We start from the raw sequence: 25,223 nt of genomic DNA, 5'->3' as shown, positions 1-25,223 counted from the left end.
GCGCGCATATGTGTGATATGTGTGTGTGTTATATGTGCGTGATGCCTCTGTGTGTGATGTCTGTGTGTGTGATGTCTCTGTGTGTGTGTATGTGTGTGTGATTTGTGTGATGTGTGTGTCAGATGTCTGTGTGTGTGTAATGTCCATGTGTGCGTGATCTGTGTGTATGTCTATGTGTGTGTATGTGTGTGTGGTCTGTGTGTGTATGTCTATGTGTGTGTGCGCGCGTGATGTCTATGTGTGTGTGTTATGTGTGTGTGATGTCTGTGTGTGTCTATGCGTGTGTGATGTCTGTGTGATGTGTGTGTGATGTGTGTGATGTCTGTGTGTGTGTCTATGCGTGTATGATGTGTCTGTGATGTCTGTGTGTGTGTTATGTGTGTCTGTGTGTGTGCGATGTGTGTGTGTGTGCGCTGTCAGCCCAAACGTCCCACCAGCTGTCCGTCCCCCAGGAGATCCAGGGAGGCCTTCCTCGAGTGAGAGGCATTGTCGACGCCTCTCCTGGCGTCGGGCCGCACCGCGGCGGGTGTGTGGGTGACTGCAAAATAAATGTTGATCGCCACGGCGGCAGCGTTGGGAGGCGGCGGCTGCCAGGGGCTCGGCTGGGATGGGTTCCCGCCGGCTGGGCTGCCGAGAGGGGCGAGGGCTCTGTGCCCAGGCCACACTCCTCGCCGGCTGTCCTGGGTTCCCACCTCCCTCCTGGGTCCCCAGGCGGGACAGGCCCCATCATCTCCCCCTGCATGGGGTGGGGGCAGGGTCCTCGCCAGGCTCCCCCATCGCTTGCCCCCCCCCCGTCCCCTCCCCTCGACCTTGGTATACTGAACACCACAGATCATGCCCCCTGGGCTCATGGGCTCAGTTAAACCTCCCAGCAACCCTGGGAAGTGGGAACCATGGTCCCTTACCGCAGATGGGGAAACTGAGGCACACACAGAGCAACGTGCGGGGGTGGGGCCGACGGACAGTCCACGCGCTGAGCCTCTGTGGGCTCCCAGGTGCCCCTGTCCTCCTGCGCCACCCGTGTGCTTGGCGCTGATTTCCTGTGTGGCACGTTGCGCTGCTGTCCGTGGTTCTCAGTCTTGTCTCTAATCTTGTCTCTAATCGGACTGTGAGGTTCCTGAATGTGGGGGCTTAGCGTCCCGCCAGCAGCCAGCACCAGCCTGGCCCATGGAGTGGGTGGTGATGGGAATAATAATAATAGGAATAATAATAACAACTCCCGCCGTAGCCGGTTTGGCTCAGTGGATAGAGCGTCAGCCTGTGGACCAGTGGGTCCCGGGTTCGATTCCAGTCAAAGGCATGTACCTTGGTTACAGGCCCGGGCCCTCAGGAGGCAACCAGTCAATGTGTTTCTCTCTGTCTTTCCCTCTCTCTTGCACTCTCCCTAAAAACCAATGGAAAAATATCCTGGGGTGAGGATTAACCAAATAAATAATAATAATAATAATAATAATTAATAATAATAATAACTCCCAGTAACAGAGTCCTTACTAGGCACCACCCTTTAAAAATATATGTGTGTGTGTGTGTGTGTGTGTGTGTATATATATATATATACACACACACACACACATATATATATATATTTTTTTAATTGATTTCAGAGAGGAAGGGAGGGGGAGAGAGAGAAGCATCAATGATGAGAATCATGGATCGGCTGCCTAATGCACTCCCCACACTGGGGATCGAGCCCAGAACCTGGGCATGTGCTCTGACTGGGAATCGAACCGTGACCTCCTGGTTCCTAGGTTGACGCTCAACCCCTGAGCCACACCAGCCGGGCCAGCCTTGATTTCCCCCCGTATCTCCTTTAGATTAAAAGCCGAGCATTTAAGTTGGACCCAAGAACTCCACCAGTTCCCTGGTCTGTCCGTGGCCTCGGGCAGGCCGCAGCGCCTCTGTGCCTCGGTTTCCCTGCCTGCTCTGGAAAGCGGGTTTTGTTTTCAGTGTCCCGTGCTTTTATATCCGTGGCCTCCTCGGGCACAAGCCGGACCTGCAGGCCGAGTGCAATTCGTGGCGGGTCCTTTTCATCTCACTCTCCCCGGCTCACAGACAAGGAAACCGAGTTCCGGGGAGGTTGAGAGATTTGCCTAAGGCCGTTCAGGTCACAGTGGCAGAGCGGGGCTTGAATGGGGGGCTGTCCTTCCCCACTCCCCTTCCCCTCCTCTGCCTCCCGTCTCTACCTCCTGGGGCCCTGCTCCTGGGGTCCGAGGTGCTAAGCCAGCCCGTTAGGCGAGAAGCAGAACTGTTGAGTCATGGGTGCCTCTGGGCCGCGCTGTGTCCTGGGAGCAGGCCTTGCGCGTTGCATCTGACCGGCCGGTGGGAGCAGCTCTGGGGGTCCTTGGGCCCCGGGACTTCAGGGTAGACATGGGCGCTTCCTTTATCGGAGGCAATTCAGGGTCATGGTAAAGAGGGAATTATTATTATTTTTTTTAATCCTCATCCGAGGATATTTTTCCATTGATTTTTAGAGAGAGGGGAAGACAGAAACATCGATGTGAGAGAAAGACGTGATTGGTTGCCTCCTGCATGCGCCCGACCAGGACCCAGGTCAGGGAAGGAGCCTGTGACCGAGGTATGCGCCCTTGACCGGAATCGAACCCGGGACCCTTCAGTCCGCAGGCCGACGCTCTATCCACTGAGCCAAACCGGCCAGGGCGAGAGTGAGTTTTGAAGAATGGATGGGTCTCACCATCCTGATTGGAGTGAGAGGCGCTGGGTACACAGAGCAGCTGCTGTGTTTATTCCACCAGGCGGGTGGGGCCTGGGGGGCCGGGGGTGGGTGGATGGGTGGCCCCCTGGACTGTGTGAATTCCTGCTGGGGCCTCACTGAGGAGGGGGTCTGGGCCCGGCCGGCTCACCCACCATCGAGGTCCGGCCCTGGCTTCATCCTGAGGGGTCTCCAGCTGGGGGTCCTCCGCCCCCCCAGGGCGCCCCCTCCCAGTGAGCCCTGCCCCTGGAGGCGAGATCAGTGGAGGGCCTGCTGGTGGCAGGCAGGGGGTCCATTCTGGGGTTTCCTCGAAGATGCCCCGAGAGAAAGAAGGCTGAGACTGAACTGTAGGAGCAGGGTTGCTAAAATGGGGTTTCTTTTCCCTCCTTCCTTCCTTCCTTCCTTTTCTTTTTTTTTTTAAAGCAAAAGATAAATAAATGTCGCCCCGAGATGACAAGAGAACATTGAAGGAGATAAAAAGAGAGTAAAAGGAAGCAAGAAACCAGCAGCAAAGGACAGAGAGGGCCTGGGACCGTACACTGTGATGAGGGAAGAGATGAAAGAGGGAAAAGATGGGGACGCAGGACCGAGCAGCAGAGTGGAGGATGGGGTTGCCACGGAAACGGGAGGAGGGGAGGAACGGAGGGAGAGGAAGACGGGATGGAGGAGGCTGAGCGGGAAGGGCAGCCATGAGCGGCTCCCAGGGCGGGGTCAGGCCCAATGTGGGGAAACTGAGGTCGGCCAGGGATAGAGACACGGCCCTCAAAGCTGGTGCCCGCCCAGACCTGGCAGGGTGGAGGGAGGTGGGCCCGGGCCCTGGGCTGACCCAGCTGGGATCTGCTCCACGGCCTGCAGGGCCTGCCTCTCTCTGAGCCTCAGTTTCCCCGCCTGTAACTTGGAAGAGGTGCTCCCCAGCCCAGAGGGCTGCCTGGAAGCCTCGAAATCGCATGTGCTCGTCACAGGGCCGATCAGCGCAAGCCCGACCAATGCCCCTGGGGTTCCTCCCTTCGCTGTGCTGCTCATCTGTGTCCCCTGAACTTGGGAGCCCACGTTTTGCTGGTTTTTCCCTGTTGGAGCGAGCTGGTGATCTGTGGGCCCGGGGTAGTCAACCTGTATGGGACACCGATGTAGGCGTTTTGCTTGTAGAATTGGAGGAAAGAGGCGGAGCCTTCCTGAAACAGGAGGCCCCTCTCCCTGCCCCTGGGAACCGGCGCTGGTCCTGAAGCTCAGGGGTGAGGCTGTCCAGAGGGTGTGGGGTGGGGAGAGCTCGGAGCTCCCAGGCCGAGCCCTGGGCAGTCTGCACTCCCAAAACCGCGGAGCGGCCTCTGCCAGTCGCGGTTGCCCGATAGCTCTGGTTGACCAGTTGTCCTGGCCGGACTTGGAAGGGTCTCCCCTGCAGCCTGGAGGTCGCCCTGGGATGGAGGCAGGTCTGGGGGAGGTGAGCACATTTGCAAGGATTTCCCGTCTCATTCATTTGTTCATTCATTCATTCTTCATGGATTTCCCGTCGCGTTCATTCATTCACTCATGGATTTCCTGTCTCATTCATTCATTCATTCGTTCATTCTAGGCCCCCCTTCCTTCTCTTAGGGCCCACTTGCTCCCCTGTGACCCGTAAACAGATGCGATTGTGAATCGGTGTGATTGTATCGGGGTTCTCCAGAGAAACAGAACCAGTAGGCTATGTACATACAGAGAGAGAGGGAGGTTTATTTAAGGAATTGGCTTATGGGATTGTGGAGGCTGGCGAGTCCGAAATCTGCAGGGCAGACTGGCGACTCAGGCGGAGCTTCTGAGATGCAGGCTTGCAGCAGAATCCCTCCTTCTCCGGGAAACCTCAGCTTTTCTCTAAAGGCTCCAACTGATTGGATGAGACCTGCCCACACTAAGAAGGGACAGCCTGGCTGGTGTGGCTTAGTGGTTAACCCATGAACCAAGAGGTCCCTGATTAGATTCCCAGTCAAGGCACATGCTGAGGTTTCGGGCTAGAATCCCCCAGTAGGGGGCGTGTGGGAGGCAGCCGGTCAATGATTCTCTTGCATCATTGAAGTTTCTATCTCTCTCCCTCTCCCTTCCTCTCTCTGAAATCAATAAAAGAATTTTTTTTTAAAAAAACAAGGGTAGCCCTGGCTGGTTTTGCTCAGTGGATAGAGCGTCGGCCTGCAGACTGAAGGGTCCTGGGTTCGATTCCAGTCAAGGGCACATGCCTGGGTTGTGGGCTCGGTCCCTAGTAGGGGCATGCAGGAGGCAGCCAATCAATGGTTCTCTCTCATTATTGATGTTTCTATTTCTCTATCCCTCTCCCTTTCTCTCTGAAATAAAAAAAAGAGCCGAAACCAGTTTGGCTCAGTGGATAGAGCGTCGGCCTGCGGACTGAAGGGTCCCAGGTTCGACTCCGGTCAAGGGCATGTGCCTGGGTTGTGGGCTCGGTCCCTAGTGGGAGATGTGCAGGAGGCAGCTGATCAATGTTTCTCTCTCATTGATGTTTCTAACTCTCTCTATCTCTCTCCCTTCCTCTCTGTAAAAAAGCAATAAAATATATTTTTTAAAAAAAAGATATATTAAAAAAAAAAAAGAAGGGTAATAGCTTTAGCCCGTTTTCTCAGTGGTTAGCGTTGGCCCTCAGACCCTAGGGTCACAGGTTCGATTCCCGATCAAGGGCACGTACCTCCGTTGCAGGCTAAATCCCTGGCCCCGGTCAGGATGCGTGTGGGAGGCAACCAATTGATGTGTCTCTCTCACATCAATGTTTCTCTCTCTCCCCCTTCCTTCTCTGTCCCTTCCACGCTCTCTAAAAATCAATAGAGCCCTAGCCGGTTTGGCTCAGTGTATAGAGCGTCGGCCTGCAGACTCAAGGGTCCCAGGTTCGATTCCGGTCAAGGGCATGTACCTTGGTTGCGGGCACATCCCCAGTAGGGGGTGTGCAGGAGGCAGCTGGTCGATGTTTCTCTCTCATCGATGTTTCTAACTCTCTATCCCTCTCCCTTCCTCTCTGTAAAAAATCAATAAAATATATTTTTAAAAAATCAATAGAAAAAATATCCTCGGATGAGGATTTTTTTTTTTAAAAAAAGGGTAATAATCTCCAAGTAGCTCACAGCAACACCGACATTAGTGTTTTGACCAAACAGCTGTGTACCACGACGGCCCAGCCAAGTCCCACATACAATTAACCTGCCGTTCCGTTCCGAGGCTGTGGAAGCGGCCCTCGCCCTGTCCCAGAGGCTACACTGAATCTACCAGATGGGGCTATTCACCCAGTGCAGGGAAGGGATCAGCACTGGCCGAGGGATCAGCCTGTGCAAGGGCCCTGAGGCAGGAAACAGCCCTGGGAGGGGAGAGAGGGTCAGGTGGAGCTGGTTGGGGACCTTAGCCCGACAGGACACGTGGCTGAGGGTCAGCGTCTAGGCCAGCAACCTGATTCTAGTCCTTGTTCACCAGTCACTGTGCGGCCTTGGACCTGTCCCTTCCGATCCTTACGCCTCAGCGTCCTTGTCCATAGAGAGAAGTGGCCGGCACGGCGATCCTCGGGCTCCCCCGTGGGTTGATCCTGCACTGGTGGCTCAGCAGATCTGCCCACGGAGGAAAGGGGAAGCTGAGGCAGAGAGAATCCTCTCTCAGAGAGATTCCCACACTTCCCCTGGCCACCCGTGACCGCCCCATTCCTTGCAGAAGTGAGACTGCGCGGGAGCCTGAGGTTTGCACAAGCCTCCGGCTTTGGCTTTTGCTTCCTCTTCCTTTCTGGGGATGTGAGATGAGTTTACCTTTAAAAAAAATTAAAAATAAAATTAAAATATATATATATATATATATTGATTGATTGATTTCAGAGAGGAAGGGAGGGAGAGAGAGAGAAGAATATCAATGATGAGCTGAAACCGGTTTGGCTCAGTGTATAGAGCGTCAGCCTGGAGACTGAAAGGTCCCAGGTTCGATTCTGGTCAAGGGCATGTACCTGGGTTGCGGGCTCAACCCCAGTAGGAGATGTGCAGGAGGCAGCTGATCGATGTTTCTCTCTCATCGATGTTTCTGACTCTCTATCTCTCTCCCTTCCTCTCTGCAAAAAATCCATAAAATATATATTTTTTAAAAAGTCAGTGATGAGAGAGAATCATGGGTCGGCTGCCTCTTGCGCGCCCCACATTGGGGATCCAGTCGGCAACCCGGGCACGTGCCCTTGACTGGAATCGAACCCAGGACCCTTCAGTCCACAGGCCGACGCTCTATTCACTGAGCCAAACCAACTAGGGCCGGAGTTTACCTTTAAGTCTACGGTGAGGCAGGCAGCAGAGGAGACAGAGGGTGGCTTGGCTACACGTTGGAGCCCACGAGTGTTTTTCATAGCCATGTCCCTCCCTGGGACTTCCTGTCCCCTCCCTGGGCCCAGCTCCCCGCCCCGCCCCCTGCAGTTTCACCTTCTCTGGGAGCCTGGGGCTCCTGAGTGACAAAGGACACCCCTGCCCCACCCCCCCACACACACACCCCAACAGGACAGCTGGTGACAGGTGACAGGGCAGGAAGTGAAGCTCGGCCAGATCCCAGAGGCCCCAAGCACCAGGCCAAGAAGTGGGACCCTCTGTTGCCCTCCTGGGTCCTGACCTGCAACCCCCACCCCACCCACCGGCACCTCCTGGCTCCCAACCATCCTGGTGCCTCAACTGTTGACTGAGACGAATCCCCTAAGTTTGGGGTCTTGGTTTGGTTCCCACTGTGGCCTCACGACCCAGACCAGGACCAGCACCGGCGAGGCACCCAGTCACCGTGTGTTGAATCAATGATTCGGTTGCAGAACGAGATCACAGCCTCTGAGCCGCCCGGGGGTTCCCAGCCCAGATGGGGGGATCCAGGGGCAACCCCGTCCCCCCAGCAGCGGCGGGCACCGGCTAGAACCTCCAAAATAGCCACCAAAGCACATCGATCAATGGCCGTGCGTGGGGTCATCTCCAGGCTGGGTTGGCAGGAGCCCCCAAGACTTCCGATGCCTTCAGCTGGTTTTTGAGTTGTTGTTGGTGGAAGTGAATCAAAGAATAGGCAGGTCCTACCTGCCCTGGCCGGTGTGGTTCAGTGGATAGAGCGTCGGCCTGCAGATCAGTGGGTCCTGGGTTCGATTCCGGTCAAGGGCACGAACCTCAGTTGCAGGCTCCTCCCCGGCCGGGGCCCTGGTCGGGGCATGTGCAGGAGGCAACCAATCGATGTGTTTCTCTCACATCGATGTTTCTCTCTGTCTTTCCCTCTCTCTCCCACTCTCCCTAAAAATCAATGGAAAAATATCCTCGGGTGAGGATTAACAACAACCAAAAGACTAGGCAGGTCCTGTTGTTTCTTCCACCGAGCTCTACCCACCGCCTGTGTCTGCGGTCCAGGCCACTGGCCGCCCGAGCTCCCCACCCTCCCTTGCTGTCAGAGCAGGGGTGCCTGGCGGGTTCCCAGTGAAGGGACAAGGAGCTCGGGGTGAGAGGAGGTGCGGTGGCATCCTGGGGAGGGGACCCCTGACAGGCCACAGGGCCAGGGATTAACCCGCCCTCAAGGGTCCAAGAAGCCTCTTGTGCCCACTTTACAGACGAGGAAATCAAGACCCCGATGAGCTTGTCCAGGGTCACCCCGCAGGCCAGTCATTCATTCATTCGAGGAGTGGGGGTGGGTGTGTGTAGCAGTGGATGAAGCAGCGGGGGAGAGCTCTGGGGCCTGCCTGGGGGAGGGGAGGCTTTCTGCTGGGGCTCAGCCCTGGGACTCTGGTCCCTCCCCTGGGGCTGGCCTGGCGCTCAGGCCCAAGACGGGGTGACGCTGAACCCTGAGAAATGGGGCAGCCCTGGGCTCTGGAGTCACCGCACCGCCATCTCCTCCCCTCGCCACCTCTGCTTTTGTTTCTTGGCCTCCACAGCTCCTTTCTCTCCTTTTCTTTCCCTCCCTCCCTCCCTCCCTCCTTTCCGCCTCCCCTCTTACCAAGGCTGCCCCTCCCCCTTCCCTGTCTCTTCATTCTCTCTCTCTTCCCTCTCCCTCTGCTGTGGCCTCCCTCCCCCACTCCCCGCACAAGTCTTTAAACTATAATCAGGCAGCTATTCCATTTCCTCTATTTCCCTGCCTTCGCCGTTTCCTCTTTCTGCGCCCTGGGGCCCTGGGGACGCTGGTGCCCATGGAGGCGATGCCTCCTGCATCGGATGGACACCCGGCGTCTCCAAGCCAAGGGCCGGCTGAGCTCCTCTCCCCCTTGGACACTGTGCCCAGCTTTGCTCTGAGCCCCAAGTACCCGTGGTGAGGAGAGGCCTCGCCCCAGAAGGGAGGTGCCACAAGGGGGCCCTGGGCGGAGGACAGACGGGCCTGCCCTGGCACGCAGGGGGTGAGAGCCTGGCAGGCTCGCTCGCCTCCTGCCCTGGGCAGCCCCGTGCCAGGGCCCAAAACAGGAGGGGCGTAGCCTAGGAGAAGGAACCAGGTGCGGGGGGATTTGGGGACCAAAAGGATGGCCCAGGAGGGGGAGGAAGAGGGACATCGGGGCTGCAGAGCCCCCAGCTTCCCACTCGTCATTTCCATGTGCGACAGACAGAACACGCATGCGGAATGCAGGCAAATTAGATTTCCCCGGTCTTCTTTCTCTTGGCCTCTGTCTCAACAAACAGAGCCCTTCCTACACACGCGCGTGCACACACACACACACACACACAGCCTGCCGGCTGCACCAGTGAGCAGGGCAGCGTGGAAGTGCTTGCAGGGCGGGCCCACTGGCTTCTCCCCACCTGCGGGGAGCAGGGCAGCACCTGGGGAACCTGGGGCTGAGGCTGGGCTCAGAGCCGGACCCGACCTCCCAGGTTGCACAGTGATGGGGCCCACCTCATGCAGAGCCCTCTCTGCCTGCAGGGACAGGGCCCCCCGGAGAACATGAATAGACGCCCGGTCCCTGGGCTGTGAAATGGGGTGCACACCACGCTCACCCCTACCCATGCAGTTGTTTAATGATTAAACTAGAGGCCTGGTGCATGAAATCCGTGCACGGGTAGGGTCCCTAGGCCTGGCCAGCGATGCCTTCATTCTGCCCCACCCCACCCCGCCCCCAGTGGTCAGCACACCTCATAGCGAGGGTCGGACTCCCGGTCGGTCGAACTCCCTAGGCCAGTGGTCGGCAAACTCATGAGTCAACAGAGCCAAATATCAACAGTACAACGACTGAAATTTCTTTTGAGAGCCACATTTTTTAAACTTAAACTATATAGATGGGTACACTGTTATTCACATAATTAGGGTCCTCCTAAGGCTTAGGAAGAGCCACACTCAAGGGGCCAAAGAGCCGCATGTGGCTCGCGAGCCACAGTTTGCCGGCCACGGCCTTAGGGGACAATTTGCATATTAGCCTTTTATTATATAGGATGGCTCCCCTGGGAGAACACTCCGTAAAGCAAAGCTAGCTCTTCTGCACCTGGGTCTCCCCCCCTCCCCCCACCCCCCACTCACTTGGGCACGAATCCCTCAAGAGCGAGGCCTTGGGCAGGTCCCCTTACACCCAGGGACAGGCTCCTGACACCGAAACACCTCTGATCCTCAGCCCCAGCGTCACCACCACCTGCCCGTTACCGTAGGGAGGGGATACCTGGTTGGCGGGGAGGTGGTGGGGGGCGGGGGAGGCTTGGCTTGTGCCTGGCTGGGGTCCTGGGGTCCCTGTTAGGAGTGACCCCTTTCACTCCTAGAAGGTAAAGTACACGACTACCCTCCCTGGAGGGACCGTCCCAGACATGGGTTCCCGGGCCCACGGGCCGGTGCTGGCTGACTTTTTCACAGGCTCGTCGGCCTAGAGTGATGTTAACAGATTCTCTGCTTCCATTGCCTTGAGGTGGCTGCCAGGAGAGGGGTGGTGCCAGGTGCCGGGGCCCAGGAGGCACGGACAGGGAAGGGGACTGACATTTACTCTGATTTCCTCACTTCCCCCTAGAGACGAAATAGGGGCCTTCGTCCATAGAGATGGAATGGAGACCTCCATCCATTGAGGTGGAATGGACACCTCCATCTCCATGGAGACCCCGGTCCATAGAGATGAGGAAACTGAGGCTCGAGATGCACTGGGATGCCCCGGCTACAAAAGGGCCAAGTGCGGATTCGAACTCAGATCTCAGGGCCGAGTGCCCAGCATGGGATCTGCTATGGAGGGTCAGTTCCTCCCTGCCTGCCCCTCTCCCACGGGCCTTGCCATGGGGGAAGTCTAGAGAAAATGCTGAGCTCCTTGTCTGCCCAAACCCACAGCAGGTGGGTGCTGTCCCGGTGCCGCTGGGTGCTGTCTGGGTGCAGCTGGGTGCTGTGTCAGACGGGTCGCTGTGGCCGGAGGCAGTGACGCGCCCCACAGGGGGGCTGTGGTGGCACAGGGGTCTCCTCTGTGGACTCGGGGAGGACGCCCCCTCCCCTTTCCCCCTCCCCGGCCTCACCGCCTGCATCTCCAGGCACAGGGCCAGACCCAGAGCAGGGACTGAGCAAATAGTATTTGTTGCACAAATGGACGCGTGGGTTCTCTGTTCTAGAGGTTGTCTGCAGAGTCCCCCAAACCTTTGCTGGACTCGGGGCCCCGGAGTGGAGAAGTCCCTCAGCTCTGTAATCTTCATCAGAAAAGGCTCCTCCCAGCCCTGGCCGGTGTGGCTCAGTGGATAGAGCGTTGGCCTGAAGACCAAAGGGTCCCAGGTTCGATTCCGGTCAAGGGCACATACCATGGTTGCAGGCTTCTCCCTGGCCCGGGGCCCTGGTCAGGGCTCGTGCAGGAGGCAACCAATCGATGTCTATCTCTCTGTCTTTCCCTCTCTCTTCCACTCTCCCTAAAAATCAATGGAAAAATATCCTCGGGTGAGGATTTAAAAAAAAAATAAAAAAGAAAAGGCTCCTTCCAAAGGCAGACAATAAGAGTGATTGTTGTTTTTTAATGTTTTTATTGACTTCAGAGAGGAAGGGAGAGGGAGAGAGAGAGATAGAAACATCAATGACGAGAGAGAATCATTGACTGGCTGCCTCCTGCACGCCCCGCACTGGGAATTGAGCCTGCAACCCGGGCATGTGCCCTGACAGGGAATCGAACCCTGACCTCCTGGTTCATAGGTCGACGCTCAACCACTGAGCCACACCGGCCGGGCAAGAGGGATTCTTTATATCCGCTGAGGGCTTTGCAAGGAGCCGAGCCCCTTCACCTGAGTTACAACCTAGGACTTTCATCCCCATTTTCAGATGGGGAGACTGAGGCACGGAAGTGCCTTTGAAATGACATTGCTCAGTCACTTGTAAGTGGCAGCTTAGACTTGAGGCTGAGCTGCCCGACTTTCCAACAGGGGGTTGGGGGTGAACCCTGAGCTTTGTTCCCTTGGGCCCCCCTTCCACAAGAGCCCCACTTCACGCTTCATAGTTTAGTGACCCAGAGGTTCTCAACCTGCTGGCCCTTTAAATACAGTTCCTCATGCTGTGTCCCAACCATAACATTATTTTCGTGGCTGCATCATCACGGTCATGTTGCTGCTGTGATGAATCGTCGCGTAAATATCTGATATGCAGGACGGTCTTAGGCGACCCCTGTGAAAGGGCCGTTCGGCCGCCAAAGGGGTCGCGACCCACAGGTTGAGAACCGCTGGACTTAGTCTTTCGTGTCCATTTCCAGGAGGCTACGTTCCTGTCTGGGGCGGTTTATTTTTAGCGGCTTCAGGAAGGGGAGGCTCCGCTGGCCTGTGGGGGGGAGGGAGACACCCAGCCGGAGCCTGTTTCCTGAGGAAGGGCCTCTCATGGGCCCGGCGCCAACCCGCCAACCGTGGCCCTGGGAGGGAAGCAGGCCAGGCGGGCACCAGCCACCCCAGTGTTGTCCTTCTCCTTCCTATGGCGGGCCTCCCATGTGCCAGGCTCTGAGCGGCGGGTGGGGGGTGAATTCATGAGGATCAAGCGCAGGCCCTGGAGGAGGCCCTCCCACATCAGGGCACTGGCCTGGCGGGGAGGGCAGGGAAGTCCAGGAACAGGTGGAATTTGAGAAGAGCCTGGGAGGCTGGTGGGAGGAGCCAGGAGCTCAGCAGGTTTGGGAGAAGGGCCCAAGGGTGGGAGGCCCCGCCCCGCCCCACCCAGCCCATGGGAAGGTAGGGCGCCCATGCACCTGGGGTTTGGTGGGCACATTGACTTTTTTTTTAAATATATTTTATTGATTTTTTACAGAGAGGAAGGGAGAAGGCTAGAGAGTTAGAAACATCGATAAGAGAGAAACATCGATCAGCTGCCTCCTGCACACTCCCTACGGGGGATGTGCCCGCAACCCAGGTACATGCCCTTGACCGGAATCGAACCTGGGACCTTTCAGTCCTCAGGCCGACGCTCTATCCACTGAGCCAAACTGGTTACGGCTGACTTTTTTTTTTTTTTTTACTATGAAATAGAGAGGAAGGGAGAGGGAGAAAGAGAGAAACATCAATGATGAGAGAGAATCAAGGATCAGCTGCCTCCTGCAGGCCCCCCACTGGGGTTCGAGCTGGCAACCCAGGCATGTGCCCTGACCGGGAATTGAACCTGGGGCCCTTCAGTCCGCAGGCCGACGCTCTATCCACTGAGCCAAACAGGCTAGGGCCACATTGGCTTTTTAAAGAACCTGTTAGATGGGCGCGTGTGGCTGTGACTTGGGGGCGGGTGCCTTCATTCCAGAGGGATTCTTTACATCTGCTGAGGGCTTTGGGAGGAGCTGAGCGCCTTCCCGGGCTTGTAACTCAGCGTCTGCTGGGTGCTTCCTTCAACTCGGACCTTACGTGGAATTCCAGTGCACAAATCAGCAAAAAGCGGTCATTTTCATCGGTATACATGTGGCTATTTAAATGTGTAACGTTTAGCTACTCCTGGGAGGGACACGTCATTGAGCATGAGGGGTGATCGGTGGGAGCCGCCGTCTGCGGTCGGCCCTGGCACCTCATTTATTTTGGGTGTTGCCTTGTTTTTGCCCAATCTCTATTCCCCGCAAAACCAAAACACGTCATTCACATGGACAAGCCGCCGCGAAGGGTGACAGTGGTGTAACACCTCACTGTAGTCCCAAGGTCTGGGCGAAATGCATCGCCTAGGCAACATAGCCGCTGGGGCCGCGGAGGGTCGGCGTGGGGTGTCCCACTGTGTGTACAATTGAGTCTATGTGGGTTTTTTTTTTTCTAAAGTCGGCTTTTCAAAACAGAAGCATCTTTAATTTCTGCGAGACTTGGGTGTGCTTTCCGCAGGACTCCCGCGGGACACGCCGGGCATCGTTTGGAAATCGCTGCGGAAACCCAGCCTCCCCACTTTACAGATGGGAAGGCTGAGGCCAGCGCGGGGGCGGGGCTTACCCAGAATCCCACGGGGAGGCGGAGATGGGCGGAGACACGGAGGGTGTCCCTGCTCCCGGTGATTGTGTCCGGTTCCCCAAGGCAGGAGTAGGAAGAGGTCAGAGACCCCCCCCCCCAAGGTGGCCCATCCCTTGCCTGCGGTGTGTCTGTCTGTCCTCTGAGCCCCCAGCACTAACGCCCCCTTCTCCCCTCCCCCACAGCGATGCCCTCCTAGCCCCGCCCAGGGATGGAGGGCTTCATGGACTCAGGGACCCAGACGGACGCGGTGGTGGTGCTGTCCCTGGCCCAGGCTGCCGTGCTGGGCCTGGTCTCGGAAAATGAGCTCTTCGGAGCCACCATCAGCGCCGAGGCCTTCTACCCGGACCTGGGCCCCGAGCTGTCCGCGGCTTCCCTGGGGGAGCCGGGGCCCCCGGACCCCGACGGCTACCCGCTCGCCTGCAACGGGCGCGCCCTGGAGGAGCCGGCGGAGGAGGAGGTGCTGGAGGTGGAGGCGGCCTTCGAGAAGCACACGCGGCGGAAGACGCGGCCGCCGGTGCGCCTGGTGCCCAAGGTCAAGTTTGAGAAGATAGAGGAGGAGGAGGAGCAGGAGGTCTACGAGGTGTCGGTGCCCGGCGATGACCAGGACGCGGGCCCCGTGGAGGTCCCCGCCGAGGTGGCCGGCGGCGGCGGCGGCGAGTCCCTGGTGCAGAGCAGCGCCGTCAAGATGATCGACCTCAGCGCCTTCAGCCGCAAGCCCCGGCCGCTGCGGCCCCTGCCCCGAGCCCCGCGGCCAGAGCTGGACCTGGCCCCCTACGCCCCCCACTTCCCCGATCCCGCCCGGGAGGTCTTCCCGGAGCCCAGCCTGGCGCTGCCGGGGCCCGACGCCTTGCCCGCCGAGTGCGGCTTCGAGCCGCCGCCGCCGCCGCCGCACCTGGCCGCGCTGAGCGACCCTGAGGCGCCCGCCGTGGGGTCCCCGGAGCCCCTGAAGCCGGAGGGCTTCGCGTGGCAGGAGGCGGGCGAGCTGGAGGCGGACGCGGCCGGCTCCACGGCCGAGCGGCACAAGAAGGCGCAGCTGGACCGGCTGGACATCAACGTGCAGATCGACGACTCGTACCTGGTGGAGGCGGGCGACCGGCAGAAGCGCTGGCAGTGCCGCATGTGCGAGAAGTCCTACACGTCCAAGTACAACCTGGTGACGCACATCCTGGGCCACAACGGCATCAAGCCGCACTCCTGCCCGCACTGCAGCAAGCTCTTCAAGCAGCCCAGCCACCTGCAGACGCACCTGCTCACGCACCAGGGCACGCGGCCCCACAAGTGCCAGGTGTGCCACAAGGCCTTCACGCAGACCAGCCACCTCAAGCGCCACATGCTGCTGCACTCCGAGGTCAAGCCCTACAGCTGCCACTTCTGCGGCCGCGGCTTCGCCTACCCCAGCGAGCTCAAGGCCCACGAGGTCAAGCACGAGAGCGGCCGCTGCCACGTGTGCGTGGAGTGCGGCCTGGATTTCTCCACGCTGACGCAGCTCAAGCGCCACCTGGCCTCCCACCAGGGCCCCACCCTCTACCAGTGCCTCGAGTGCGACAAGTCCTTCCACTACCGCAGCCAGCTGCAGAACCACATGCTCAAGCACCAGAACGTGCGGCCCTTCGTGTGCACCGAGTGCGGCATGGAGTTCAGCCAGGTCCACCACCTCAAGCAGCACTCGCTCACCCACAAGGTACGCCCGACCCCCACCCCCCTGCGTCTCCCTCCGCCTCCCCCCTGGCTCCGCCCTCTCCTGTCCCTTCCTTGAGGCCGTAATAGAGTTGGTTCACAGATGAACAGTTATTTATTTTTAATATATTATTTCTATTGATTTCAGAGAGGAAGGGAGAGGGGGAGAGAGAGAGAGAAACATCAATGGTGAGAGAGAATCGTTGACCGGCTGCCTCCTGCACGCCCCCCACTGGGGATGTGCCCACAACCAAGGTACATGCCCTTGACCAGAATCGAACCTGGGACCCTTCAGTCCGCAGGCGGAGGCTCTATCCACTGAGCCAAACCGGTCAGGGCATGGAACCTTAGTTTTATACTTACATATTCAGGAAAATACTAGTATACATAATTTAAATTAGTTGCCTTTAAAAAAAAATTCCTCACCCAAGAATATAGTTTGGGGTTGTTTTTCATTGATTCGAGAGAGAGAGGAAGGGAGAGAGAAATATCTGTTGGTTGCCTCCCGCATGTGCCCCAAAAGCGGGATTGAACCCGCAGCCTGCCTCTGGCCCCTGTCCAGGAATCCAACAGGAGACCCTTCAGTGCATGGGATGGCACTCTAACCATTGAACCACATCAGCCAGGGCAGAATTTAATTGTCTTTTAAATAGTAAAACCTGACTTACGTTTGAGAAAATTTTATTTATTTATTTTTATTGATTTCGTAGAGAGAGGAAGGGAGAGGGAGAGATAGAAACATTAATGATGAGAATCAATGACCGGCTGCCTCCTGCACGCCCCACACTGGGGATCGAGCCCACAAGCTGGGCATGTGCCCTTGACCGGAATCGAACCCCGGGACCCTGCAGTCCGCACGCAGGCCGATGCTCTATCCACTGAGCAAACCCAGGGCTGGCCTGTGGTTTCCACCCCAGATCAGCCAACTGCATACATTGAAGCTGCTGTGCACAGAGCTTCCTCTCCTCATGATGGTGGCCTTGGAGTTCTCACAGTGGACATGACAGTGAGGGGGGAGCAACAGACTGCCAGGCCAGGAGCCCAGCTCCCTCCCCGCGCCCCACTCCCCCCAGCGCCCCCTCCAGACCTGGGAAGCTTTTCCAACAGAGCAAAAATGACTTGTAGGTTTCAATGCAGGTGCCCCCGCCCGTCGGTTGGTGTAGCTGCCAAGAGCATAATGTTCAGGATTCTGAAGCTGAATAGGGGCTCAGCCGTAAACGGGGAATGTGCCCCAAGTAAAAACCAGATGACTGGTTATTGGTGTCTGCAGGGGGTGGGAGTGAAGAGGGGTAAGTTCCTGGGCGAGAGTTGCCATCTTATCTTTCTCTTCTCCTAAAAGTCCCACCTGTCTGCAGAGTGTTAAGGGATAAATAATACAGTGAAGAAAGGCTGAGAGCAAAAATCAAAGGCGAATCCGATTGGAAAACATTCCTCACATCAGCCTCAATGTGTACAGCACTTGCAGACCCAGTTCCCAAAGGGCAGGGCCCCCTGGTGGTCATACACAATCTTCTGAGTCTCCAGCGAGCCTATAAGACAGTGGTTCTCAACCTGTGGGTCGCGACCCCTTTGGGGGGTCGAACGACCCTTTCCCAGGGGTCGCCTAAGACCATCGGAAAAACACATCTATAATTACATATTGTTTTTGTGATGAATCACGATGCTTTCATTATGTTCAACTTGTCACCATGAACTTGGGGGTCACCACAACATGAGGAACTGTATGAAAGGGTCGCGGCATTCGGAAGGTTGAGAACCACTGCTCTAAGACGTGAGCCACGGCCCTGCCTGCTAAGAGAAATACACAGGAACCGTTACATTATGGTCGGAAACTCTGTACAGAACAGTGGTTGGGACTGCAGCTGTAACCACAGAAACATGTCTGTCCCACTGGGGTTCTAGCAAAGAGACTGGCCCCCAAGTTTTGTCCTAACGTTTCTCCCCAGACAACGAAGTGGACCCCCTGTGCCCTCAGCACCCTGTTCTGCTCTGGGGCCACCTCCAGACCCTGGCAAAGCAAGGTGAACAACCCAAACCAGAGCGTTTCCCTGGAGTCCTTGTCCCTGGCGCTGACTGTCCCAAACCTCATCAGTGATAGGCGTTGCTTTGGGAACCTGTTGGGACTGAAACTCCCACTGAATGGGAATCTCCAGGGAGCGGCCTGAGCGGCTGTTCATTCAGCAAGAATTATTTGTTGGAAAACTCTCTCTCACGGTCAGTGAGAGTTTGAAGGGTCTATATCAGTGGTTCTCAACCTTCTGGCCCTTTCAATACAGTTCCTCATGTTGGGACCCAACCATAAATTATTTTCGTTGTTACTTCATAACTGTCATGTTGCTACTGTGATGAATCGTCATGTAAATATCTGATATGCAGGATGGTCTTAGGCGACCCCTGTGAAAGGGGCATTCGACCGCCAAAGGGGTCGCAACCCACAGGTTGAGAACCGCTGGTCTAAATTCAACACAGACGCGAGTGTCACTTTTCCTGAGGCGGCCATACCTTTCATCATATTCCCGAAGGGGTCTCTGAAGTGGTCTGAAAAGACCACTCTGAAGGATGCACTTGGGAGAAAAACCCATGTACACATCCTGGATCTGAGGAAAGAGACCACAGCCACCAGGCTACGGCTGTGTGTCTTGGCCAAAGGCCCGGATGCCTGGTGTGATGCTGGTTTGTAGGAGGTGCCTGGTAAATGGCTGCTGAATGAACCAACAAATCCATGAATGAACTAAAACATTTGCCTGGAGAGCAGGAGACAGCAGGTGTGTAGGTAGGAACAATAAGGCCCAGCCAGCCCTAGCTGGTTTGGCTCAGTGGATAGAGCGTCAGCCAGTGGACTGACGGATCCCGGGTTTGATTCCGGTCAAGGGCACATACGTCGGTTGCAGGCTAGATCCCCGGCCCTGATCGGGGCGCATACAGGAGGCAACCAATCGATGTGTCTCTCTCACATCGATGTTCCTCTCTGTCTCTCCCCCTGCATTGCACTTTCTCCAAAAATCAATGGGAAAATGTCCTAGGGGCTGGCCAGCCGGTGTGGCTCAGTGGTTGAGCGTCGAGCTATGGACCAGGAGGTCACGGTTCAACGCCTGGTCGGGGCACATGCCCAGGTTTCGGGCTCGATCCCCAGTGTGGGGCGTGCAGGAGGCAGCCGATCCATGATACTCTCTCATCGTTGATGTTTCTCTCTCTCCCTCCCTCTCCCTTCCTCTCTGAAATCAATAAAAATATATTCTGAAATCAATAAAAATATGTTATAAAAAAAACCCTCAGGTGAGGACTAATAAAAAATAAATAAGGCCCAGGCCCGTCTCTGCCCAGTGAACACCGGAAGGCTTCCTGGAGGTGGTGGCCCTGCCCGGCATTCTAAACAAGTGGCTCCTGTTTGGAACACCCCCCCAGGAAGTCATTTCCCAGAAGCTGTAGAGACGCTCTGACCCTCTCTGGTCCCCACAGAGGCTGTGCCCGTCCTGTGGCCCTGACCATTGCCTCCCCCCCGCCCCCCCCTCACAGGGTGTGAAGGAGTTCAAGTGCGAGGTGTGTGGCCGGGAGTTCACGCTGCAGGCGAACATGAAGCGGCACATGCTGATCCACACCAGCGTCCGGCCCTACCAGTGCCACATCTGCTTCAAGACCTTTGTGCAGAAGCAGACCCTCAAGACCCACATGATTGTACACTCGCCAGTGAAGCCATTCAAATGCAAGGTACCCGGCCCGCAGGCCCCCCCCCCCCCCCTCCGAGGTGGGCCTGTCCCCTGGGCGGCCTGGAGTCGGCAGGACTGCGGCACGTCTGTATGCAGTGCATACAGTCGGCGCCGGGCCTGGGCTTTGGGGAGATGGGAGTGGGTGGTGCGGGGGGGTTGAAGGTCAAGGTGCAGCCACAGGGAGAGAGCCCAGGCTGGGGACTTGGTGCAGCAGGCGATCCGAACTCTGGGTTTCTTTCTTTTTTTAAAAATTTAATATATTTAATTGATTTTTTAAAAAAAATATATTTTATTGACTTCTTACAGAGAGGAAGGGAGAGGGATAGAGAGTTAGAAACATCGATGAGAGAGAAACATTGATCTGCTGCCTCCTGCACACCCCCTACTGGGGATGTGCCTGCAACCCAGGTACATGCCCTTGACCAGAATCGAACCTGGGACCTTTCAGTCCGCAGGCCGACGCTCTATCCACTGAGCCAAACCAGTCAGGGCATAATTGATTTTTTACAGAGAGGAAGGGAGAGAGAGAGAGTCAGAAACATCAATGAGAGAGAAACATCGACCAGCTGCCTCCTGCACGCCCCCTACTGGGGATGTGCCCGCAACCCAGACACATGCCCTTGACCGGAATCGAACCCGGGACCTTTCAGTCCGCAGGCCGACGCTCTATCCACTGAGCCACACCGGTTTCGGCCGAACTCTGGGTTTCTAACCAGGAACAGTGACCGGTGAGGAGGCTCGGGTCTCTGCCTCTCAGGGGTCACATAGGCAAGAATGAAACCGGCGCTGGCCGTAGCGGGTGGGACCGCAGCCCGGCCAGGGAGGTGGGCGGGGGCTGGGGTTCAGGAGGGCGGACCCCCGGGGCTGACGGCGCCCTGGTCTGCTCCCAGGTGTGCGGGAAGTCCTTCAACCGCATGTACAACCTGCTGGGCCACATGCACCTGCACGCGGGCAGCAAGCCCTTCAAGTGCCCCTACTGCTCCAGCAAGTTCAACCTCAAGGGCAACCTGAGCCGGCACATGAAGGTCAAGCACGGGGTCATGGACATCGGCCTGGACAGCCAAGGTGGGTGGGCCACGCGCAGCGGACGGACCAGGAGCGGGACTCTCACGGCGCACGCTGGAGCCTCCTGTCCCGTTCGGGGCGGCGGGAGGCTGGCCAGGCCTGAGACCTCGCTGGGGTGGGCTCAGGTCTGGAGAGGGGGCCCCCTGGAGGGCCGCGGTGGCGACGACGGGATGTTCGTGTATCCTTCAAAGGATTTAAGCGGGCTCACGTAAACCATACAATAAAAAGAACGCCGTTTATTGAGCGCGAACTGTGTGCCAGGCCTTTATTCACTCACGTGACCCTGAAGGTGAGGTTGGCTCTGTGGTTATCGCCGCCGTGTTACCGATGGGGACGCTCAAGGACGGAGACGTTAGGTAACCCGTGTCGTCAAATGGCAACACCACGCGGGAACGATCCTGTCTCTCATTACTGAGAGATGACGTAAAATAAAGGGGCGGGAAGGAAATGACCAAGTGGGAAAATGGCATCTGGAGAGAGAAGGGGAAGCCAGGTGAGGTCCCAACGCCACGTGCACCGTGGGAAGTCTGGCGGGGAAGTCTGGCGGGCGCGCAGAAGGGAGCGCTGAGCTTCCCGGCAGCCAAGGCAAAAAGTGCGATTGTCCTCACGGGCCCAGGATGGCCGCCCGTGGCCTTCAGGGCAGTGCGCTTCCTCCTTCACACCCAGTGGGAGAGGAAGAGCCTGCTCCCCCTTTGCTCTGTGAAGCCAACAAGCACATTTCTGAGGACTCACAGGGCAGCCTTTCCTCATCCTAAGAGTTCATTGGGCAAGGGTGGGCGGGGTTTCCCTCTAGACCTGAGGTTCTCAACAGAGCGGGGAGTTCCCCCGGGATGTTTGGCCCGTGTTCGGTTGTCACAACTGGGGTGATGCTACTGGCACGGAGCTGACGGGGGCCGGGGATGCCGCTAAACATCCTATAACGCATAGGACGGGCCCCCCAACAATGATGGCCCCAAATGTTAGTCGGGCTGGAGTTGAAAGCCCTGCCTTAGACTTATCAGGGTACCCCAGTCTGGGATCCATTTCTCCCCCAAACACTTCCATGTCCGAGGTGGGCAGGGGCAGAATGCACACTAAGGCTTAGCCCCAGCCCTGGTGGCCACCCTCCCGGGGTCCCCAGATCATCCCCCGGGCTTCCCCCTCCCACCCCCCACCTCCTCCCGTGACTCACTGGAAGACAGCCCGGGCCTCCTGTGTGTTTTCTGTCTGGCTCTTGTTCCGATAGTAAGAGCATGAGAATAAGATTTCGGTTGGATAAAATTACAGGCCTCTTAGAGCTTTTGCCTCCTCCTCCTTGTTAGCCTTTCCTGGGGGCGTGTCTGTCCTTGGAGAGCAAGGCCCGGGGAGACCACTGGGTACAGCTGGCTTCAGGCGCAAATGCTGGCCCTGGCTGGGCAGCTCAGTGGGTTAGAGCCTCATCCCGACCCCAAGGTTGCGGGTTCGATCCCCAGTCAGGGCACATGTAAGAAGTAACCCATGAATAAGGGGAACAGCACATCAATGTTGCTCTCCCTATCAAATCAATAAGATAAAATAAAATAAGAAGCATCCACATGCTACAGGAGGTCAGAGGATGAAACAGGCAGCACTTGCTGGGTCCCCCTGACAAGCTGACGAGCCTCTCTGGCCTGCCCTTTGGCCTCCTAACTGGGGTCGCTGTGAGCACTCACGAGCTGACGTGTGTGCAGTGCCCGGCATGCAGAAGGCGCTAAATGATTGCTGATGCCGAGAGCGGACACAGTGCAGCAAAGGGGACCCATGAGAAACACTGCAGAAGGGAAATAAGTTTAGTGGCTTAGGAGAGACAGTAGAGGCAGGACCAAGAGGCCAAGGCCAGGCCTGCACCCCTCCACCCCCCCCCCCAACCCCCCCCACCCCCGCCCCGCAACACACAGAGGGCTCAGGTCTGATGACCCATCAGAGTAGCCACAAGTGCCTGGGGCCTCCCCGAGGGGCAAGGCGGAGGCCGCCGCGAATCCTGTGGAAACAGTGACTGGGAAGTTCTTTCCTTAGAAAGGCCACGCGCTTCCTGCGTGGGGGGCGACGGGCTCCTCCCGGGGAGAGGTGGCGTCGGGGCTAACTGTGCCCCTGTCTTGCAGACCCCATGATGGAGCTGACGGGCACCGACCCCTCGGAGCTGGACGGCCAGCAGGAGATGGAGGACTTCGAGGAGAATGCCTACGCGTACGCGGGCGTGGACGGCAGCGCCGAGGCCAGCGTCCTCACCGAGCAGGCCATGAAGGAGATGGCCTACTACAACGTGCTATAGCAACGCTGGGCCGCCCGGCACCGGGGGAGGGGGGCCTGGGCGTGGGGGTGAGACCCGCGGGCTGCAGGCTGCGCTCCTGCAGCGGAGAATCGAGCTACTGCCCCACTGCCCGGAGCCCTCCCCCGACACGGAGTCGTTTGCACCACCAGGGACTTGTAGACCAAATGGACTGTACCACTGGCCTCGGCCGTGAACCTGGGCCTGCTGCCGTGGGAGGGTCGGGGAAAGGGACAGGTCACAGGGCACAGGTTCTCAGGGGTCCCCAGGCCCAGCCGCGCTGGGGCAGCCAGGGTGCGCAGGGCCGAGCCGATGGCCCCTCAGGGCTCCTGACACTGGAATAGGGATCGCCTGAGCCAGGCCTGGTTCCCCCCTGCCTGCCTCCAGGGATGTCGGGGCTCCCAGCTGGCCAGCACTGCCCGCCCGTACCCACGAGCCCCGGGGCTGGGAACAGCCCAGGCCCAGAGCCGTCTTCCCCACCCTGCCTGCCTGACAGCCAGGCAGGCCCCGCCGCCTTCTACCTCCCGGTGCCTCCCCAGCGCCCCCTGGAGCCAGGTGCGCATGCGGGCCCCAGCCTGGCCGGCGGGACAGCAAGGGTGCAGCCCACCCCCAGCGAACGCCTTCTCCAGCCAACTCCCAGCAGGCCCCCCTCTTACCGCCCTAAGGTGGGTTTAGGCAGACGTCACCCGGTTCTGTCTTAGCTGGGGCACCACACACAGAGTGTCCCAGCTCAGGGTCCCCAGTGCGAGCTGAGCCGGCCACGCCATGGTCCGGCCACACAAGGACAGGCCGAGGCCCCTTGAGCGAGGCTGCCTGGGGTGGGGCGGGAGCATTGGTCTTATTTAAGGTGGAACAAGTATCCGAGCTGAGGGGAGGACAGCCGGGTCTGCAGGCTCCCGGAAACAGCAGCATTTAAAAAGGAAAATGAAGACCATAGAGGGAAAAAAGATTTTTTTTGGGGGGGGGGGGGTCTTTGGAAGGTCATTTATCTCATGCTTTTCCTTTTCAACTCTGTGTCGCCTATAACCTTTTCTGATGGAGACCGTTTTCTTTTTCCCCAATGGAAGCCCACCCCCAGCCTGGAGCCGCCTGGCCTGGCGAAACTTGGGGGGGGCGGGGGGGGGGCGCTCTGGCCCTGGGGGCCCAGCTGCTGGCAGGGAGGCTCAGGAGGCGGGTGGGAGGCAGGAGGAGGCACGGGGCAGGCCCTCCACCCCCACCCAGCCCCTCGCCAGTGACGCGCTCTGCATCACCCACCAGAGGCCAGAGCTCGGTCAGCAGCTGGCTCCTGCCCCTGGAACTGGAGGCTGCAGGCCCCAAGCAGGGAAATAGCACATTCAGGAACCAAGGCACCCAGACCCCGCCCACAGAGGGAAGGGCGGGCAGGGCTGCCCCCCCCCCCCCGAAGGCACAGAAGGAGGTGAAGCCACCAACTTCAGCCCAGGAACCAGGTGGGGGGAACAGCTGGGGGTGGGGGACCCCTTTGTCCCCCGTCCAAGGCTGTCCCTTAGTGGAGGGCCCAGCCCGGCCTCAGGGTGGCTGCGATGGGGACTGAGGGGAGCACAGGGCGGCCTCGGGGGTCAGGCAGCCAGGGGCCCCTCCTTCTCTGCTGCAGCTCACACTAAGCAACAGATGAGAAGTTGGGGGCCACGGGGGCCTCTCCCCAAGTGTGGCCCTCTGGCCCCCGGTGCCCGCCGCGATGACCCCATCACTGTAGAAGACATTTTCTCCTGCTGAGACGCATCACCCCTGCAAACTACCTCTTCCCACAACGTCTTTCTCCCCTGGTACCAAAAAGAACCCTGCTCCTCCTCCTCCTCCTCCCCCTCCTCCTCCTCCTCCTCCCTCCGCCAGCGCAGTGGCCTTGGTCTCGGAAAACCCAAGGGAGAAGGTCCAGGCCCCGGGGTGGGGCCCTCCTTCCGGCCGGCCGCCGGCCCCCTGCGAGTTCGTTACTTGAATGCCCCGGCCCTGTGCCTTGGACCTGGGCGAAGCTAAGAGAAGGGGACAGCACAACTCACGATTTGAGCTGGGGGTGGGGGGAGAGGGGCGGGGGGTGGTCTTGGCGAGGCTCCTGTCCTCACCCCTCGCCCCCAACCTTAGCAAAGGAGGTGTGAGGCCTCCCGGGTGACTTGGAAACTCATTCTAACTTATTTTGACGTGTATACAAACCAACTGTTTAGAAACCCCACTTGTGCAAAGCCCTACTGTGTTTCTATGTTCCTGTTGGAAAGAGAAGTTTACTTAGCAATAATTATAAATAAATGAATATTCTTTAGCGAGGCGACTGCGAGTGCTTCTTCTCGTGGTTCTCGGGGACCTGGGCCTCCCCACTCCCCCGGGAGGAACCCCTAACAAAGCGTTGCAGCCCCCCCCCCAGCTGGTGTGACTCCGTGGTTGAGAGTCAACATATCAACCAGAAGGTCGAGGTTGAATTCCGGTCAGGGCACACGCCGGGGTTGTGGGCTCGATCCCCAGTCGGGGGCGTG

The 25,223-nt window shown here is 58.1% G+C and overlaps 1 protein-coding gene across 3 annotated transcripts in view; it reads left to right on the top strand.

Moving 5' to 3' along the window:
* The window catches only part of ZNF710 (zinc finger protein 710), a 76,786-nt gene extending 51,773 nt beyond the window's left edge, over window positions 1–25,013 (top strand). For 2 of the 3 annotated variants that reach the window (XM_059678063.1, XM_059678064.1), the window contains exons 3-5: window positions 14,208–15,706; window positions 19,219–19,410; window positions 20,300–20,724. In XM_059678063.1, the coding sequence (XP_059534046.1) occupies window positions 14,234–15,706; window positions 19,219–19,410; window positions 20,300–20,686 (2,052 nt within the window). In that variant the 5' untranslated portion in view covers window positions 14,208–14,233 and the 3' untranslated portion in view covers window positions 20,687–20,724. Of the gene's footprint in view, window positions 1–14,207; window positions 15,707–19,218; window positions 19,411–20,299; window positions 20,725–22,573 lie in introns of those variants that run through there. The other variant, XM_059678066.1, reaches the window with a different exon arrangement.
* The last annotated feature ends 210 nt before the right edge of the window (window positions 25,014–25,223 follow it).

The sequence above is a fragment of the Myotis daubentonii genome, chromosome 21, assembly GCF_963259705.1.
Source record: "Myotis daubentonii chromosome 21, mMyoDau2.1, whole genome shotgun sequence".
Lineage (NCBI taxonomy): Eukaryota > Metazoa > Chordata > Mammalia > Chiroptera > Vespertilionidae > Myotis > Myotis daubentonii.
Note: the sequence above shows the minus strand (reverse complement) of the source record. Positions and strands in the feature narration are given on the sequence as shown.